We start from the raw sequence: 18,573 nt of genomic DNA, 5'->3' as shown, positions 1-18,573 counted from the left end.
TTTGCCACTTAATAACCCCAAAATGACCTTGTTTTAATTTTTAAAAAATTTTATTGTTAGTGAGGTTGAACATTTAAATTTTTATTTATTTGACATTTTTTTTCTTCTGTGAATTGCTCATTTGCTCATTTTTCCTTTTGGTCATGTTTCAGGAAGGAGCCTTCCAGCTGCAAATAACAGAAAATTAAACTTAAATTGGCTTAATAAAGGGGATTTGTTTACTCACAGAACGGAAAAGCACAGTAGGAAGGTGGGTTTCAGATATGATTCAATCAGGGCTCTAGTTTCTTTTTTCTGAATTTTCAGCTCTGTCCTCCTTTGAGACCAGCTCTACCTTTACACTAGCTTTTATCATGTTTGCAAACTGCTCTAGCCATGCCAAGCCTCAGAAGGAAAGATGTATGTTCCAGAATTCCAGGCAGAAGACTTGAATGTCAGACTGACTAAGACCATCCCTAAATCGATACCAGTGGTCAAGGCAATACCATGCACGATTATTTTAGGCCTTGGTTGCCTGAACCAAAGAGAATGAGATTATTCTGATTGGTTTAAACCCTGGAGTTGAGCTGGATTCAGTCCCATGTAAACCACATGTGACAACTACATAATGGTGTGAAATGGATATTGGGGTGAAAACCGCAGATTGCATTATAGATTGTTTCTCTTTTTCCTGTAATTTGTAGAAGTTCTTTATGGAGTATGGGGTTTAGCCCTTTGTTTTCCATGTTACAAATACTTTCTCTGAATCTCTTGTTTGCCTTTTAACTTTATTTTAGTGTCTTTTGCTATGTAGATATTTTAAATGCTTCTTTAATCAGTTCTTTTAGTTATTCTTTTCCATTATGGCCTCTGGGTTTTATACCATATGTTGGAAGCCTTTCCCCAAGATTATAAAAATATTCTCTGATATATTCTTGTAGTAAGCTAGAAAAATATATATTTAGATTAATGCATCTGTAATTTGTACTTATAGTGTGAGCTATGGATCTAACTTTTTTTCAAATGGTTAGCCATTTTCCCAACAAATCTATTGAGTAATTCACCTTTCTCCCACTTATTTGAAATGTTATCTTTATTACATACTAAATTCTCATACACATGAGTATGCTTCTGAACTTGCTACATCCTGTTCTGTTGATTAGTTTCATTTATTACTGTGCCAGAATTGAACTGTTTAATTACTGGTACTTTATAGAAAGTTTTGGTATCTGTTAGAGCAAGGTCCCCCTTTTTTTCAATCAATATTTTCTTGACTAGTTTCATGAATTTTATTTCAAGAGGCACTTTACTTATGGGGATTTATATTCCAGACTCAAGTGGCATCAAATGTAGCTTCTGGAAAAGTGGTGTCCATCTCATGGGCCAATTTGTGTCTCCCTGGCCAGAGTCCCTTGAGTATACCTAGGCTGGTAAGCCTAGAGGTTGGACTCCTCCATCTCTTTCCAATCCATATATTTGGTAAATGTGATTTTTTTTTCTTTTTGGAAGCCAGAGGGCATCTCTTTTTAGTCAATGAAGACCTAAGAAAAGTTAAACAAGGCTTTTATATTGGCTGTTGCTGTGTAACAAATTACTCCAAAATTTAGCAGCTTAAAACACTAAAAATTGATTATCTCATACAGTTTCTGACGGTCAGGGATTTGGGGGCAAATTAGCTGGGTCGTTCTGACTTTGACTTTCTCATGAGGTTGCAGTCAGAATGCTGGCGAGGGCTGTAGTCATCTGAAAGCTTGTCTGTGCTAGAGGATTCACTTCCAAGCTCAGTCACATGGCTGTTGGCAGGAGGTGTCAGTTCCTCATCACCAGAGCCTCTTCATCGGGCTGCTCCTGAGGTGCCAACTGGCTTCCCCTAGACCGAGTGATCTGAGAGACGGACCAAGACGGGAGCTGCAGGATCTCTTAACAGCCTAATCTCAAAAGTGACATCTCATCATTTCTGATGTATTCTTTTGTTTACACAGACCAACTATGTAAATAAAAATTCAGGGAAGTGGAATTACTGATCAAAAGTTAGGTGCAGTTGCAGTTTTTTGACAGTTACAATAATTGCCAAATTGCCCTCCATAGTGATGCATCTGTGGAGGTGCCATCAGTTTACACCCTCAGCAGCAGTATATGAGAGAGCCTGTGTGTGCAGGCTACCACATGATGAATATCAGACCTTTAAGTCAAATATTATACCTCTGTGCCGTTTTAATTTGTATTTCCCTTATAAATGAGATTGAACATCTTTTCATGTATCTAAGAGCCATTTGTATTGATATTTCTATTTCTGTGAACAGTTTGTTCATATCCTTTGCCAATTTTTTTCTTACTGATTTGTAGGAACTCATTTTTGGGAATTTAGGGAAGTATTTAATATATTTTATATATTTTAATATAGAGGGGTTTATATTTTTACTATTTTGAAATAATATCAAGCTTATAAAAAAGTAGCAAGTGCAGTGAATGAACTTCTTTTTCTTCCAGTAGTTAAGATGTGATACTGCACTATCTCTGAATACTTTAGTGTGTATCCCCTTCAAATACAAACATTCCATAAGGCATTCTGCATAATCACAATACAACCATCAAAATCAGGAAGTTCCCATTGGTAGCTTCATGATCACGTCCAGCAGGCTCTACTCCCTAGAGAAAAGCATAAACTCTGGAGCTAGACTATCTGGCTTCAAATCACAGCTCTGCCTCTTACTAGTCTTTCAATCCCTGTATGCCTCCGTTTCTCATCTCTTACGAAGGGTGTAAATAATCATGCATACTTCATAGGTCCTTGTGAGGATTAGATGGGTTACTGCTTAGATTAGTGGTTTGCATACTATGTCAGTGTAGCTATTATATTATTAGAGGAAGGGTAGTTGGTAATAGAGTAAATTTTAAAGTATTTTATAGTAGTCATGGACGAGATATCAGAGATCATAGACTACACTCTAAGCTACAAATTGTTCAAATAACCCAGAAAGTCTTTTTGTTCTTCTCTTTTTAGATTTAAGAATGACTTCCCTCTTGACTTACACTTTAAAATATCTTCCCAGTACATCACAATGGGCCCTCAGATTTTGTAAGTTTCATTTGTACTTTCTTTTTAAGATTAGATTTGGTTGTGTAAGCATCTTGCACAGACATGGAATTGTACTGCTTTTTGTAAACACTTTATTTTGTCTTCCAGCTATGAGACCTCTGAGCTGTTCCTCCCAGTTACGAGCTGCCGCAGGTACAGTAATTTGTAAAAAAAAAAAAAAAGAAAGAAAAGAAAAAAAAAGTCTGATTTAGAAGTTAGATTCTAGAATCTAAATTTGTGAATTTTGAATAAAAACCAAAACTAGTTTGCTAACTCTCCCTTTTTTTGAGCAACATGAACATCACTGTTGCCTTTAAATTAAAACAATATAGGACCAATCAGTAACAATAGTACATGGTGTAGGGTGGGCTCGAGGATGTTGACAGGCGGCTGCTTTCTGGGATATGGAGCCTGATGGAGTCACGGAGGTTCCATGAACCTTACTGGTCAGTTTAATCAGCTACTGGCTGTCAGTCCTAGAGATGATTAGCGTACAAACACTCTGGAGACTGCTGTGGAGCCAAAAGGTAACTTTTCAAACTTTCAGTGACAGGCTTCTCTGTTAATGAATATCCTCTTAGTCCATGTGCAAGAGGATGCGTGCATGAAATAGGTGTGACTGTGGAACCAGTTAATAACAGAAGGTTGTTCAGTCAGTATGAAATGAAAAAGGAAGGAAATTTGTTGATTTTATATGGTCTTTTAGACCCTTCGTAAAGACTTCTTCACTGTTGAATACATACTTTTGCAGAACCTACTGTAGGTATGTATCTTCACTGGCCAGCGCTAAAAATCCCCAGACAGGTTCTCCTTGCCTGGGTCCTGTATTGACTATGACTTTTGATTTTGGTTTTATTATGGTGTTTCTACTTGAAAAATAGCTTAATAGAAAAAGCGTCTTACTAGGATTCAGAAGACCTCTGCTCTGTTCCAGTTCTACTTCTTTCTGGGCAGTTTGGCCTTGAACCGATCACTTTACTTCCCTGTGCTTTAGTTTCTTTCTCTAAAGAAGAAGAATAATTTTAGTCTTGTTAACCTCAAGTAGTTATGAAGATATTTCACAGCACTTTGAAAACTGTAAGCTCAATATAAGTACAAGGTAGGAATTCCCCGGAGGTCCAGTGGTTAGGACTCTGTGCTTCCACTGCAGGGGGTATGGGTTCGATCTCTGGTTGGGGAATTAAGATCCCGCATATCACGTGGCTCGGCTCAAAAAAAAAAAAAAAAATATATATATATATATATATGTACAAGATGATATTTTCATATTGTTTTACATAACTATATTATCAGGGGTCTGTTGCCTAATCTCACCTAGAAAAGTTTCACGTTGTCATGTCACAAATATATTTTCTGTGGCCTCTAAATTCTAATTAGAATATAGATTTGTATAGGCTCACAAAAAATAATTCCTTTCTATCTCATTTCACCTTTTCCCTAATTCTAATGTTCACCCAGGACTTTGCAGTCAGACAGATAGATCTGATTCTTTGCCAACCAGAAGAAGGTCACATTGCATACCAACAGAGGGAAGGCATTTTTCTGGCACATAGAGTATTCTTTTTCATATTGCTCTTAAAGTGTTTTGTGTTTCTGTCTCCCCAACTATGTTGTGAGCCCTTCTGAGACTTAAGCCTTTTAGAGTCCCTGGTGTCTAACACTGTCCTAGCGATTTCTGTTAACGTTGATGGTGATAATGGTGCAAGAGGGCACATGATAAGACAAAGGAATGTAACCAGCTGATTTGAGGGGAGGGAGTGGGAATGTACCCATGCTGAACAGGTTTTAGGTTGCAATAGTTTTGTAACTAATTCCTCTTGAATTGCATGTGAATATGCTTGACGGTGCTGTTAGGATGAAGGAATTAGAATAGAGGGATACAGGTTTATTGATGTTTCCAGTCATCAGATTGACTGGAAATGTGTCTGATGGAAATTTTGACTTATTCAATGGCTATCTATACTATGCATCTTCCTTGACTTACAATAGGGTTACATCCTGACAAATCCATCATAAGTTGAAAATATTGTAAGTCAGGACTTCCCTGGTGGCACAGTGGTTAAGAATCCACCTGCCAATGCAGGGGACGCAGGTTTGATCCTTGGTCCGGGAAGATCCCACCTGCCGCAGAGCAACTAAGCCTGTGCGCCACAACTACTGAGCCTGTGCTCTAGAGCCCGCAAACTATAACTGCTGAGCCCGTGTGCCACAACTACTGAAGCCTGCGTGCCTAGAGCCCATGCTCCGCAACAAGAGAAGCCACTGCAGTGAGAAGCCCGCACACCGCAACAAAGAGTAGCCCCTGCTCGCCGCAACTAGAGAAAGCTCGCGTGTAGCAATGAAGACTCAATGCAGCCAAAAATAAATAAATAAATGAATAAGTTTGCTAAAAAAAAAAAAAGAATATACTGTAAGTCAAAAATGCATTTAGTACATCTAATCTACCAAACATCATAGCTTAGCCTCGCCTACCTTAAACGTGCTCAGAACACATTGGGCAAAATCATCTAACACAGGCCTATTTTATAATAAAGTATTGAATGTCATGTAATTTATTGAATGCTGTACTGAAAGTGAAAAACAGAATGGTTGTATAAGTATAGAATGGTGTAAGTGTATTGGTTGTTTACCCCTGTGATTGTGTGACTGATTGGGGGCTATGGCTCACTGCTGCCCAGCATCATGAGAGAGTATCATACCACTTCTGCTAGCCTGGGAAAAAAATGAAAATTCAGAATTCAAAGTATGGTTTCTACTGAATGTGTATTGCTTCTGCACCATCCTAAAGTTAAAAATTCATAAGTTGAACCATGGAAAGTCAGGGACCATCTGTTTATCTATATATCTATATCCACAGACATACATATATATAAAACAATGGTATAATACATGGCATGTCTTCTCTCTGCTTTGATTGATTTTTTTTTAAATGAAAGGTTTTTTTGTTTGTTTATTTATTTATTTTTGGCTGCGTTGGGTCTTCGTTACTGTGCGCGGGCTTTCTCTAGTTGCGGTGAGCGAGGACTACTCTTCGTTGCAGTGCGCGGGCTTCTCATTGCAGTGGCTTCTCGTTGCGGAGCACGGGCTCTAGGCACGTGGGCTTCAGTAATTGTGGCACACAGGCTCAGTAGTTGTGGCTTGTGGGCTCTAGAGTGCAGGCTCAGTAGTTGTGGCACACAGGCTTAGTTGCTCCGTGGCATGTGGGATCTTCCCAGACCAGGGCTCAAACCCGTGTACCCTGCATTGGCAGGTGGATTCTTAATCACTGTGCCACCAGGGAAACCCTGATTTTTTTTTTTTTTGGCTGCATTGGGTCTTCGTTGCTGTGCATGGGCTTTTCTCTGGATGCGACGAGCGGGGGCTACTCTTCATTGTGGCGTGCAGGCTTCTCATTCTGGTGGCTTCTCGTTGCGGAGCACAGGCTCTAGGCACATGGGCTTCAGTAGTTGTGGCATGTGGGCTCAGTAGTTGTGGGTCACGGGCTCTAAGCACAGGCCCAGTAGTTGTGGCACATGGGCTTAGTTGCTCCGTGGCATGTGGAATCTTCCTGGGCCAGGAATCGAACCTGTGTCCCCTGCATTGGCAGGCGGATTCTTAACCACTGCGCCACGAGGGAAGCCCTGTGCTTTGATTTTAATTATGTATGTAAAATACAGAATGTGTATGTCAGCCATAGAATACTAGGTTTGGAGTTGGGAGGAGTGCTTGAGGTAATCTAATCTAGCTCCCATATTTGCAACTAAGAAATTTTTGGCAGAGCAGGGACTAGCACCCAGATATTTTAACCCCCTATTCAGATTCTTATACTACATTGCTACTGAGTGCGCATAGCACTGTGGAATATATAAAGAGCCTTTGAGAAAATTCTGAAGTGATTAGGAGCCAGTGTGCACATGAAACAGAATTAGAGTCCTTTGGGTGACTGTTGAATATATAGTGAATATTATTTTTAAATGTGACTTCCAGTATTACTTTAATTACTTTATAATATGCTAAATTGTTTGGCCAATTTTTGCCCCATAGGTTGCCCTAGAAGTTAAGAGGCAGGAACTACAGGTGGCTGTAGTTATCAGGGAAGGCTTTATTTAGGAGGTGGAATGTGAACTAGGCCTTAAGAGTAGGTAAGGATTAGATGGACAGAAAGGAGCCACTCAGGTGGGAGGGTGTATGAATGAAGGCAGGGGGTGTGCAATGAAGTCAAGGCTGTGAGGGACTGGGGGCTTGCTCATCTTGCTACATGTTGAGAAGTGGTGGAGAACGTTTTTGGATCATTCAGTTGGAACCAAGTAAAGCAAGGAATTTGTTAGAAGAGTTAGGAATTTGAATTTTATTTGAAAGTGTGTAAAAGGAACCATGCGGTCAGTTCTTAAAAAGTGGAATGATGTGATGGTATGTCATCTGACTTTTCCTCTCATCACTTTATTCTGTCCAAGGTCAGTCACAAGTAATCTGCAGATCTTCAAACTTAGCGGCCTTTTTTCAGTCCTCATTCTCCTTGAGTGTTGAAATATTTGACCATCCTCTGCTCCTTGATACTCTCCTGCCTTTGCTTTCATGTACTGTTTTCTCCTCAGTCTCCTACTACCTCTCAAGTTTACCCTCTGTCCCACATTTTCTCTCTGCCCTCTAAATGTAGGGAGATCATAAAACCAAGTGTCTTTTATTGTGAGTAAGGGGCCCACTCAAGTTAAGGATAAGAGGGCTTGAATACTACAGCTAGGGAGGTATTAGGAACCAAGCAGCTCTAGGGGCAGCCACTTTGTCTCAGTCATGGTGTGTCACTTTCCTGGCCTTCCTGCTTCTCTTTATATATATTCTTCTTCACTCCTCTTGCTGGCTTCTTTGCTCGCTCAGGGTTTTTGCTGCCCCATAACTCTGCCTTAAAAATAATTTCAGTTTATTATCACCCTGGTTCTTCCTCATGGCATTTTTTCAGCTTCAACTAATTGGTATTTTTCTCCATGTTTTGCTTAGATTCCTGTGAGAGAGAATCAGATGCAGCTTATCACTTGTAGGTAGATGACGTGGGTTACTGGTTGGCCACTCTATGGATTGACTTCAGGTAGTCAGGTAGTACCCACCCTGAATCTAACCAGCTTTGGGTGTGGGCTTAGGGACATGACGTCTATGATTGCCCCTTTGCAGGGACTCTAAGCAGGGCAGCTCCATTTAGAGGGGGCTGTGGGTGAGCAGGCACTGCAAAATATGTCTCTGCTTTTCTTCTTTTTTTTTTGAGGGTAGAAAGCGAGATTTATTGAGTACACTGCAAGGGAGCAGCGGGCGAGACCAAGAGGGGGTCTTCCCTGGGAGAAGAGAAACTGGGCTTCTTTTTGGTCCCTTTTGGTCACCCTTGGGTTAATGTTCTACCCATATGGTGGTTAGGACTGCGTATGTCATAGCTCAATCTTCCTGGTATACCAACTGCTTGTGACTGTTGGTAATTTCCATTGGGGGAGGGTGTGATTGTCTTATCTTGAAAGGACCTCCCCAACCTAAGATGGCTATTGTATTGTTAAGCTCCATAATTCCCCCCAACAGATCAGCAAAGTCAAATCACTGACATCTGGGTGACAATATCATCTCATGCTACTTCTGCTGAGAAGGGGCGATGTGGGGTCCCAGTTGGCTTTGCTGATCAGCTATAGGGCTGTGGGATAGTGTGTGAATAGAAATTTGGGGAGGCCTGTTCAAGAGTAGTCAACTATATTGATTCTAGAGGTTGGAATCCTTGTCTTGTCACCATTTGTAGCTTGATGGAATGAAATCGTTTTTGTAGTGACTCACTTGAAGTACCTGGAAATGTTGGTGGATCAGGATGGACGGTCCTCAAGGGAAGATGGAAAGAGAAGGGGAATCTCACAGCATGCCTGGATTCACCAAGCCGCTGCTGCCGACTGCACCAGGCATTGGAAGTGAGGAGTACCAAGGCTAGGGCCAAAGGACATTGCCACCCGATTAGGCAGGGACGGTTGGTCGGTATGGGACTGGGTTTTAGGTCCGCTGAAGAGTCGCCTTGGCCAGGATACGCAGTCCCCGGTCTCCAGAGACCTCAGACCATCGGCAGTGTTGAAGAGGAGAAAAGACCATTTCCAGAATGTACCCCTTAGGGTGAGAGCAAGTTGGAGTCTCGTCCTGGAGGCCTTTGGGTTCCACCAAGGAGTAGACATGGCCATTTGCCCTGAGTCAGCAGGCCGATCGCTACCTGGTGGAAGACGGATCAGAAACGGCAGAGAGAGGAGAGAGCAGTCTGATCCCTGTACTGGCCATCAAAATGCCCACAGTGTGGCGATGGGGCTGGCAACATGGGTGGTAAAAGAATTTACCAAGCCAGAAGTGAGGGTAGAAAGCGAGATTTATTGAGTACAACGTAAGGGAGTGGCAGGCAAGACCCAAGGGGGCATCTGCCTCTTCTGTATTCTAAAATGCATATATATCATGGCTCTCCCAGCTACACCTCACTTCTCTTTGGAGCTTTAGTTTTGCATTTCTAGCTCTCTGTCAAATGTACATATCCACCTGGGTGTCTCTCCATCACCTCAAAGTTAGCATGTTTAAAATTGAGGTCACTTTTCTTCCAAAACCAGTTCTTACTCTGTGTAGAATAACTAGGTTTTCTTAGTCTCTAAGCTTCCTTTATAATCCTGTTTTCCTTTCTTTCCATATCTGATTGGTCACCAAAATACATAGTCTTCCCTTATAAAATCTCTTGTATTGGTCCCTTCCTTTCCATTCACAATGATACTGCCTTTATTTTGGCCATTAGCACCACATGCTTGTTTTTGCTACAGTCTCCTTGATAATCTCCACGTGCCTTTGTCTCCTTCACCAACCAATTAGAGCTGCGAGGAGAATCTTTGTACCCCATTTTATCATGACTCTTAGCTTTCACTATTTTCTTAAAGTTGGTTGTAGATATTTATCATAAGTAGCTCTCTATGACATAAGTGGGTGTGGTAAGGTGATTGTTAAAATTTTATTCCCAATTCTTTAGGATTTTTCTCTATCTCTGGTAATGAGGGAATAGTGATAGGAGATGAATTTCAACATTAACAGCAATAAGAAAAGAATGAGACACATGTAGATACACAAACACAGAGATCTTCCAGCTATATTGTTAAGTCAGAAAAGTAAACATAATACACAAGTGTGTGCATGTACATGCATAAAAAGAAAAAAAGTGATAAAGTATATACACCAAATTAGTAGTATCTACCTCTGGGAAGGAAATTACATGGCAGCAGAGGACATAAAGAGGGAACTTTAGTTTTACTCTCCATATTTTAGTTATGTTTATCTTTCTCTTCTTTTAACCACCAGGATATGTTCATGTTTTATTTTTTAATTAAAACATTAGAGAAAGGTTGCTCTCTTTTTTTAAAATTTATTTTATATATTTATTTTTGGCTGCGTTGGGTCTTTGTTGCTGCACACGGGCTTTCTCTAGTTGTGGCGAGCGGGGGCTACTCTTCGTTGTGGTGCACAGGCTTCTTATTGCAGAGCACGGGCTTCAGTAGTTGCAGCTCGTGGGCTGTAGGCGTGTGGGCTCAGTAGTTGTGGTGCATGGGCTTAGTTGCTTCGCGGCATGTGGGATCTTCCCGGGCCAGGGCTCGAACCCGTGTCCCCTGCATTGGCAGGCAGATTCCTAACCACTGCGCCACCAGGGAAGCCCCAAGGTTGCTCTTTTGATGTTAGAAAATAACTAGACAAATTGAGCCAGAATTCAGGAAGCATTCTGGGTTTTTGTAGAATGGTAGTAGTCACCAACCAAATGCCTTTATTTCTACATAGAAAAGCAAGAATATTAAGCTATATGAAGACTAAATGATATCAGTCATTGTAACTTCTAATATTAAGGGCAGACTTAATTGGTTGCTTTCAGTGGAATAGATTGTCAAACATTTGATTAAAAAAAACCCAAAAGGGCTTCCCTGGTGGCGCAGTGGTTGAGAGTCCACCTGCCGATGCAGGGGACACGGGTTTGTGCCCCGGTCTAGGAAGATCCCACATGCCGCGGAGCGGCTGGGCCCGTGAGCCATGGCTGCTGAGCCTGCGCATCCGGAGCCTGTGCTCCACAACGGGAGAGGCCACAACAGTGAGAGGCCAGAGTACCGCAAAAAAAAAAAAAAAAAACACCCAAAAAACAATTTGTTAATGCATAAACAACCTTATCATTTTTTTTTTTTTAGTTGAAGTGGTTTAGTAAATGACAAATGCAACTTGGCATTGAATGATATAATTCTTCTTAGAATGTCTGTCTTTAAAAATGTAAAAAGTCATTTGACTTCATATATTTTATTTTATTTTTTTAAGATTTTTTTGATGTGGACCATTTTTAAAGTATTTATCGAATTTGTTAACAATACTGCTTCTGTTTTATGTTTTTGTGTTTTTTTTGTCCCCGAGGTATGTGGGATCGTAGCTCCCTGACAGGGATCCAGCCCGCACCCCCTGTATTGGAAGGTGAAATCTTAACCACTGGACTGCTAGGGAAATCCCTGACTTCATATATTTTAGTTAATTGTTCTTTGAACTTTCTCTTAAAGCTGTCAAGGCGAAATCAAAGCAAACCTTAGCCAAACCCAACATGAGGAACATTGTGGTGGTAGATGGTGTCCGCACTCCATTTTTGCTGTCAGGCACTTCGTAAGTATGAAATGATTTTGCTACATGTTCTTTCTTTCTGTCTTTTTCTTTTTTCTCTCCAGCTGTATTGAGGTGTGGTTAACAAATAATGACTATATATATATATATATATATATATATATATATATATATGTATATACATTATGGAATGATTACCACAGTCGAGTTAATTAACACATCCATCACCCCATGTACTTTATTTATTCCTTTTTTTAAGGCACTTTCAAAAGGGATCTTTGTCAGTGTAACCCAGGAGGTAATACTATTGCTAGTGGACTAATATATGAAAAACATTTTCATGAAATTAATACAGAATAAGTCAAGCCAGTGGTGAAATAATGTGACAAAATTTGTTTTTTATCCATTCTGCTGAGTAAGCCTCATGTAGTGTTAGATTGAACCAGTCATATTTTAAAAACCTAGTGTGGGACCAGATAGTTTGCTTCTAACAGAGATATCCTTTCCTCATCTGAAGATAAGTACTGTACGTTGTTTCTGTGTCTCTTCAGAAGTTTGAATATGGAGGATGTGGGCCCATGGGCATTCTGAAGGGCCTTTAATCTGTGGCTTTGGTTTCCTGGAAATTATCAGAATTGGAGTTGATGGACTGGTCCAGACCCTGGTACAGCACAACCCCAAATAAATGGAATAAGAATGATCCTAGACCAGCCCCCAGGTTCCCCAGAACCAAACTGCTATTCTCCCTAGACTTTTCTCCTCCTTTTTTGTCCCCAAGTGAGGCCCAGGCTGTCAAAAGTTGACGATGGACTTTGGGAACTAGGTGCAAACTAAATGAAACATCGGTTCTATTCTGTTTAGATTGTTCTATTGTTTGTATTTTGAAGTAACAGTTACTAACTTAAAAATATTGCTAGGGAATGCCAGGCATCTGCTAAAAATAACGAGACCTTTCTTTACTAATATGGGAAGATCTTGAAGATATGTTAGGTGTAAAACGCAAGGTTCAGAGCAGTGTATATAATGGCACCATTTGTGGAAGATACAGACCTGTGTGTGTGTATGTGTGTATGTGTGCACGCGCATACGTACACAAACAATAAACATTCATTTTTAAACGATGGTTTAGAACCTAGAGAGTATTTTTCTTATGTAAGTGAATGCTGGTGAAGTTTCTTCATTCTCCCTCTTCTCTCAATATAGTATTATAACTTTCCTGTACTGATACAACAGCAGTAAGAGTAAGAATCTGAAGCTTTAGCGGCAGGGAAGTGATAAGAGGGGATCCTCCCTGTACTCAGCAGTAACACGGTAGGAAAAGAAAGATCCATCAAGAGAAGAAAGTTCTTAGCTAGGAAGACCATTTTTTTGTAAGGGCTGTTTGTATACTGTGTAGAAGTTTGATTCCGACTGTTTTACTAGCTGTTAAAAAAAATACAAACATGCTCAACTATATTTACTTATATTATTTAAACATTTGCTTTGATAATTGGTATTTGCGTGAAGTTTGAGATATTCAGCACGTTAGCATAGGGTTTATTCCTTTTGCTGTGTTTTATTATTGTGTTTTAGTTTAATTTAGGATCCTAATTGAGAAAGAAGATAAAGTTCATGAGTAATTTAGTGACACAGAGAAGAGCATTGAGTAACATAAGAAAATATAATTAATAGAGAAGAAAGAATAAAAATTTTAAGGTAATATTCATGTACAGAACAAAAGTGACCAAAAAATAATATAGAAGGAAGAATTTATGAAGAAGACAAATAGTTAAGTCATATTATTAATCTTATGATTGAGGTGACAAATAAGTCTTCTATAATAGAAAATCATTTTCTAGGTAGAAAAAGATCTTTTTCTGTTTAATTTGAAGAAGCTTTGCTTTCAACTTGAGTGATATTTGAAAGGCCAAGTTTTTCTTAGAGGTAGAAAGCACTTTGGAAGCACTCTTAGGCGTACACTGCAGCAGTGACATTTGGGAGTCTATCAGGCATCCTGGTAGAGAGGGGTATAGGAGCATGAGAATAAAGATTGTAAAATGCTAAATAATTATGGTTCAGACATTTTAAAATTGACACACAACTTTTTCCCAAGTTCTTCTGCTCTAAATTTGAGGGAACTGGTTTTACCTATGAAAGATTTTTAAAACTACTGATGATTCTTCTGTGATTCAGAGTAAAAATAAAAACAGTTTTGGATTTTTTAGGTTTTAATTTTTAGGAATTTAAAGAATGAATATTCTTATTTAATCCAATGGTTAAATCTTTGACTTAAAAATAAAGGGCAGTTGTTGAGAGTCCGCCTGCCGATGCAGGGGACACGGGTTCGTGCCCCGGGCCGGGAAGATCCCACATGCCGCGGAGCAGCTGGGCCCGTGAGCCATGGCCGCTGAGCCTGCGCGTCTGGAGCCTGTGCTCCACAACGGGAGAGGCCACAACAGTGAGAGGCCCGCGTACCGCGCAAAAAAATAAATAAATAAAATAAAGGGAATTTATTTTTTAAATTTAAATAGACAAACAGAGTTCACATCCACATCTTGGTTTCTAAATACCCATTCTTCAGTAGAAGGAACCAGGCTTCCTAGAAGAATGACTAGGTCTGGGCCAAAAAAAAATACAGGATGCACCTGGAGCATTTTGGAGTGCCAGAAAGTAAAGAAGTGCTTAAAAAAAATAGGGCTTCCTTGGTGGCACAGTGGTTGAGAGTCTTCCTGCAAATGTTAGGGACACGGGTTCGAGCCCTGGTCTGGGAGGATCCCACATGCCATGGAGCAGCTAGGCCCGTGAGCTACAACTAATGAGCCTGTGTGTCTGGAGCCTGTGCTCCGCAACAAGAGAGGCTGCGATAGTGAGAGAGAGGCCCACGCACCACAATGAAGAGTGGCCTCCGCTTGCCACAACTAGAGAAAGCCCTCGCACAGAAACGAAGACCCAACACAGCCAAAAATAAAAATTAATTAATTAATTAATTTTTTAGAAAATGGAGCATGTCAATAGGACACAGGACCGGGAATCCCCTGGCAGTCCAGTGGTTAGGACTTGGTGCTTCCGTTGCCAGGGGCCCAGGTTCAATCCCTGGTCAGGCAACTAAGATCCTGCAAGCCATGCGGCTCCGCCAAAAAAAAAAAAAATAGAGACAGGACCAACCTAAAATAACTTTCAATGACAAAACCTGGAACAATTTAATTAATAAGTTATCATGGTATTATACCATAACCCAAAGAATACATCAGATATCTATGAGTTCAATCTGATATAAATAAATGATTGAATAAAAAATAAAAGAGAAGGGACAAATCTTTCTTAAAGAATAATTTCAATTAATACATGCAGAAGGAATGAGGAAAATAAATAAATCACCATTAGAACACCACAGGAATAATTGCTGCAACCAGGATCTACGAATGAATGCTAAAATTAGTGGGTGAGAAATGTTAAGAAGAAACAAGATATTTGCATAGCCTCAACTCTCTCCCCTCAAGTATTTATTAACTACTGTGATGATTTTAACATGTGTCCATAATTTCTTTGTTACTTTTTACACTAGGAAGTAGAGCTTAATTCTTCTCCCCTTGAGTAAGGGCCAGAGTAGTGACTCATTTCTAACAAATTGAGTTCAGAAAGGGAAAAATAGTGAAGAAAACCGTACTTTAACCAAGTGATCAAGTTAACATCACCAGTAATAAGTCATGTTGCTATCACGTACACTCTGATAAGAAGCAGTGGGAAGCGCACTTTACCTCTGTGATACACTTCCCTCATATCCATAACCCCAGTCTTCCAAGTGTCAAGGTCAAGAAAGATAAGGAAATACTGAGAAACTTCACTGATTGGAGGAGATTAAGGAAGCATGACAACAAAATGCATAGAAGCATGACAAAAAAATGCATAGATTAAGGAAGCATGACAACAAAATGCATAACGCCCTTTTACTGGAACAGACCAGTAAAAGGGCGTTAGTGGAAAAACTGGTGAGGTCCAGATAAAGTTAGTAGCTTAGTGAATTGTATTGTGCCAGTATTAATTTCTTAGTTTTGACAAGTACATCATGGTTATGTAAGATTAGCTTTAGAGGAAGCAGGGTAAAGGGTATACAGGAACTCTGTTCTATCTTTCCAATTCTTTGTAAACCTCAAATTACTTCAAAACAAAATTTTCTTAAAAGTCCTAATGTATTGCTCATGTCCCTTGAGACATCACAAAATAAATAATGAATTTTAAAAAAATAAAATAAAGGAGGGCTTCCCTGGTGGCATAGTGGTTGAGAGTCCGCCTGCCAATGCAGGGGACGCGGGTTCGTGCCCCGGTCTGGGAAGATCCCACATGCCGCGGAGCGGCTGGGCCCGTTAGCCATGGCTGCTGAGCCTGCGCGTCCGGAGCCTGTGTTTCGCCAACGGGAGAGGCCACAGCAGTGAGAGGCCCGTGTACCGCAAAATAAAATAAAATAAAATAAAATAAAGGAGAACTTAAAAGGTGGGGTTTAAATAAAAATATTTTATTAAATAAAATATTAAATGTTAAATATTTAACACGTGTCATGCTGAACAATATGATAGTAGGCAAGATTCTTGTTCGCTTCTTACCCAGCTCTAAAGGAGTCAAGGCTTGCCAGACTTTTAAGGCTGACAAATAGCAAAGTCACACTATTTCTTCATTTGGGATGATGTTAAGTGCATTTATAGCATCATATGTTAGATTATTTCTTTAGGTATTTCAAACAGAATGAAAAACATTTTTTATTAAAGCTCTAGGCTTTTGGTTTAAATTATTTTCTTTCCCCAGATATAAAGACCTGATGCCACATGATTTGGCTAGAGCAGCGCTTTCGTAAGTAAATGCAGTTTCATTTTAGTTCTTACTTCATTAAAAGTACTCTTCTCCAGTTTTTACGCTTGAAATAGCATGTTTAATGGAATTTCCATATCTAAGATATGTTAACTTTTATGTGGTGAGAAAAAACAGTAGATTTTATCAGATTCATTTATTCTTCATTTTAGCCATACGTGCTACACAAATTCAACCAGCTGGTGAATGTCAGCGACCTTTATTTTGTAGGCGTGACTGTTTCTTGGCATGACAGTATTCCTTAATGAGTACTGTAGCTAGCTGCCGGTTGTAAACAATGTAGGGCTAGATTGATCAGGCTGGTCCTGCGTTGATCAGGCTAAATACAATACATATATTTGATGATTATCTTAGAAACTTCATACTGTACGAGGATAGCTGAACAAATAATGCAAATACAGATGCAGAACCTGTGTATACAGAGGACCAACTGTACTCTGCCATTTTATTTAACGGACACGAGCATCCTCAGATTTTGGTATCCCTGGTGGGATGGTATGTGGTTATTTATCTAGAAAAAAGCCTAGAATGAGCCCTGAAGGTTTCTGTGCAAACCAAATAAAAATGTAAAATTAGATGTGGTTGCATGAGATTCAGATGGAAGAATAATTTGATGAGAGTCAACATGTAAGGCAGTATCATTCATTGATGCTTTGCCTTTGTGTCTTTAAGCAGCTACAGGTCTTTCATAGTTTGAAAAAACCCTTCTTTGCACCTTTTTGCCCATCTTGTTCTGTTTGTCCTCTTCCTGCCAGCCTCTAAGAATGAATGAAAGCAGCAGTTGCTTTTCTTTTCTTACTATCCATTTATTCTCCTTAATCCCATAATTGCTTCCATTCCCATTGCTCTACAGTATCTATACTTTGGAAGCTTCTCTTAATAATGACTGTGTAATCACTAAACGCACCAATGTTTTCTCAGACCTCAATGACTTTGTCTTCTGTAGCATTGACACTTTCAGCTGTGCTTGAAACTGTCTTCCTTTGACTTCATGTTACGCCATTAGGGTTTTCCTTCCATTTTCTGACTGATTCTTTTCTACTTCTTAAAAAACTGGATCCCTTCTTCTATCTCGTTTTTAAAGGTATTTTGTAAGTTTTAGTCCTTAGAACTTTGCATTTCTCTGTATGCATGCTTTTCCCTAAAAATCTCATCTACTTAATCTTTATTTTTTTATGTAGAGGACTTCCAAATCTCTATATTTGACCTGTTTTCTTAGGTATCTCAAGCTCAGCATGTAAAAAATAAAAATTATCTTTTCCCTGAAGCCAGCTTACTTTCCCATTCCTGATAATGGTGCTGTTTCTGATTATGGTCCCAGGCTGGAGATTTACAGGTTTTTCCTCAACTTTCTGTCTTAAAAAATGTCAACTGTACAATAAAATTGAAAGTGAACACCTAAATACCCCTCACAGCATTAATAAGTGTTATTATTTTGCCATGTTTTCTATAGCTATATGGTTTGAAGCATTTGACATTGTTTCAGGCATCTTGATGCTTCAGCCTTAAATTCTTCAGCTAGTACTCCTAAGAATGAGGACCTTCTCTGTTATCCACAATACCATTACCATAGCTAAGATGATAATGATTGTATGATAACTTCTAGTATCCAGTTCATAGTCAAATCCCCCACCCTTGTTCCAAGAATGCCCTTTCTTTTCATTTTTTTTTTTTTCCAAACCAGGACCTGGTCAAAGTTCATATTACAAATGAACATGTCTCTTTGGTCTCTTTTAATTTAGGATATCCCTCCACTCTACCCGCCGCGAGAGTGACTTTTTGAAAAGACCAGGCCAGCTGGCCTGTAGAATGTCCCACATTCTGGATGTTTCTTCGTAGTAATATTTAACTTTCCTCTGAATTTCCTGTAAACTGGAAGTTAGATCTCTAAGCTTGATCAGATTCAGGTTAAACATTTTTTGGTAAGGATGCTTCATAGGTAAAGCGCATGGGTATTGCATCATGTTAAGAGGTGCATGATGTGTAATGTTAAATCTAATCACTCGGTCATGGTGATCAGACCACTAGATCTCTTGATTATAAAGGTGTATTTTTTTCCTCTGCAATTAGTA

At 39.6% G+C, this 18,573-nt stretch overlaps 1 protein-coding gene across 4 annotated transcripts in view; it reads left to right on the top strand.

Moving 5' to 3' along the window:
- Positions 1–18,573, top strand: part of HADHB (hydroxyacyl-CoA dehydrogenase trifunctional multienzyme complex subunit beta) — a 38,237-nt gene that overhangs the window by 2,891 nt on the left and 16,773 nt on the right. Inside the window, exons 2-5 of one of the 4 annotated variants that reach the window (XM_065891688.1) lie at positions 2,984–3,058; positions 3,167–3,211; positions 11,602–11,701; positions 16,439–16,483. In XM_065891688.1, the coding sequence (XP_065747760.1) occupies positions 2,992–3,058; positions 3,167–3,211; positions 11,602–11,701; positions 16,439–16,483 (257 nt within the window). In that variant the 5' untranslated portion in view covers positions 2,984–2,991. Of the gene's footprint in view, positions 1–2,983; positions 3,059–3,166; positions 3,212–8,077; positions 8,121–11,601; positions 11,702–16,438; positions 16,484–18,573 lie in introns of those variants that run through there. The other 3 variants (XM_065891687.1, XM_065891689.1, XM_065891690.1) reach the window with 3 other exon arrangements.

Source organism: Phocoena phocoena, chromosome 14 (assembly GCF_963924675.1).
Source record: "Phocoena phocoena chromosome 14, mPhoPho1.1, whole genome shotgun sequence".
In the NCBI taxonomy this organism is placed as follows: domain Eukaryota; kingdom Metazoa; phylum Chordata; class Mammalia; order Artiodactyla; family Phocoenidae; genus Phocoena; species Phocoena phocoena.
The sequence above is the reverse complement of the archived record's forward strand: the minus strand, read 5'-3'. Positions and strand labels throughout refer to the sequence as shown.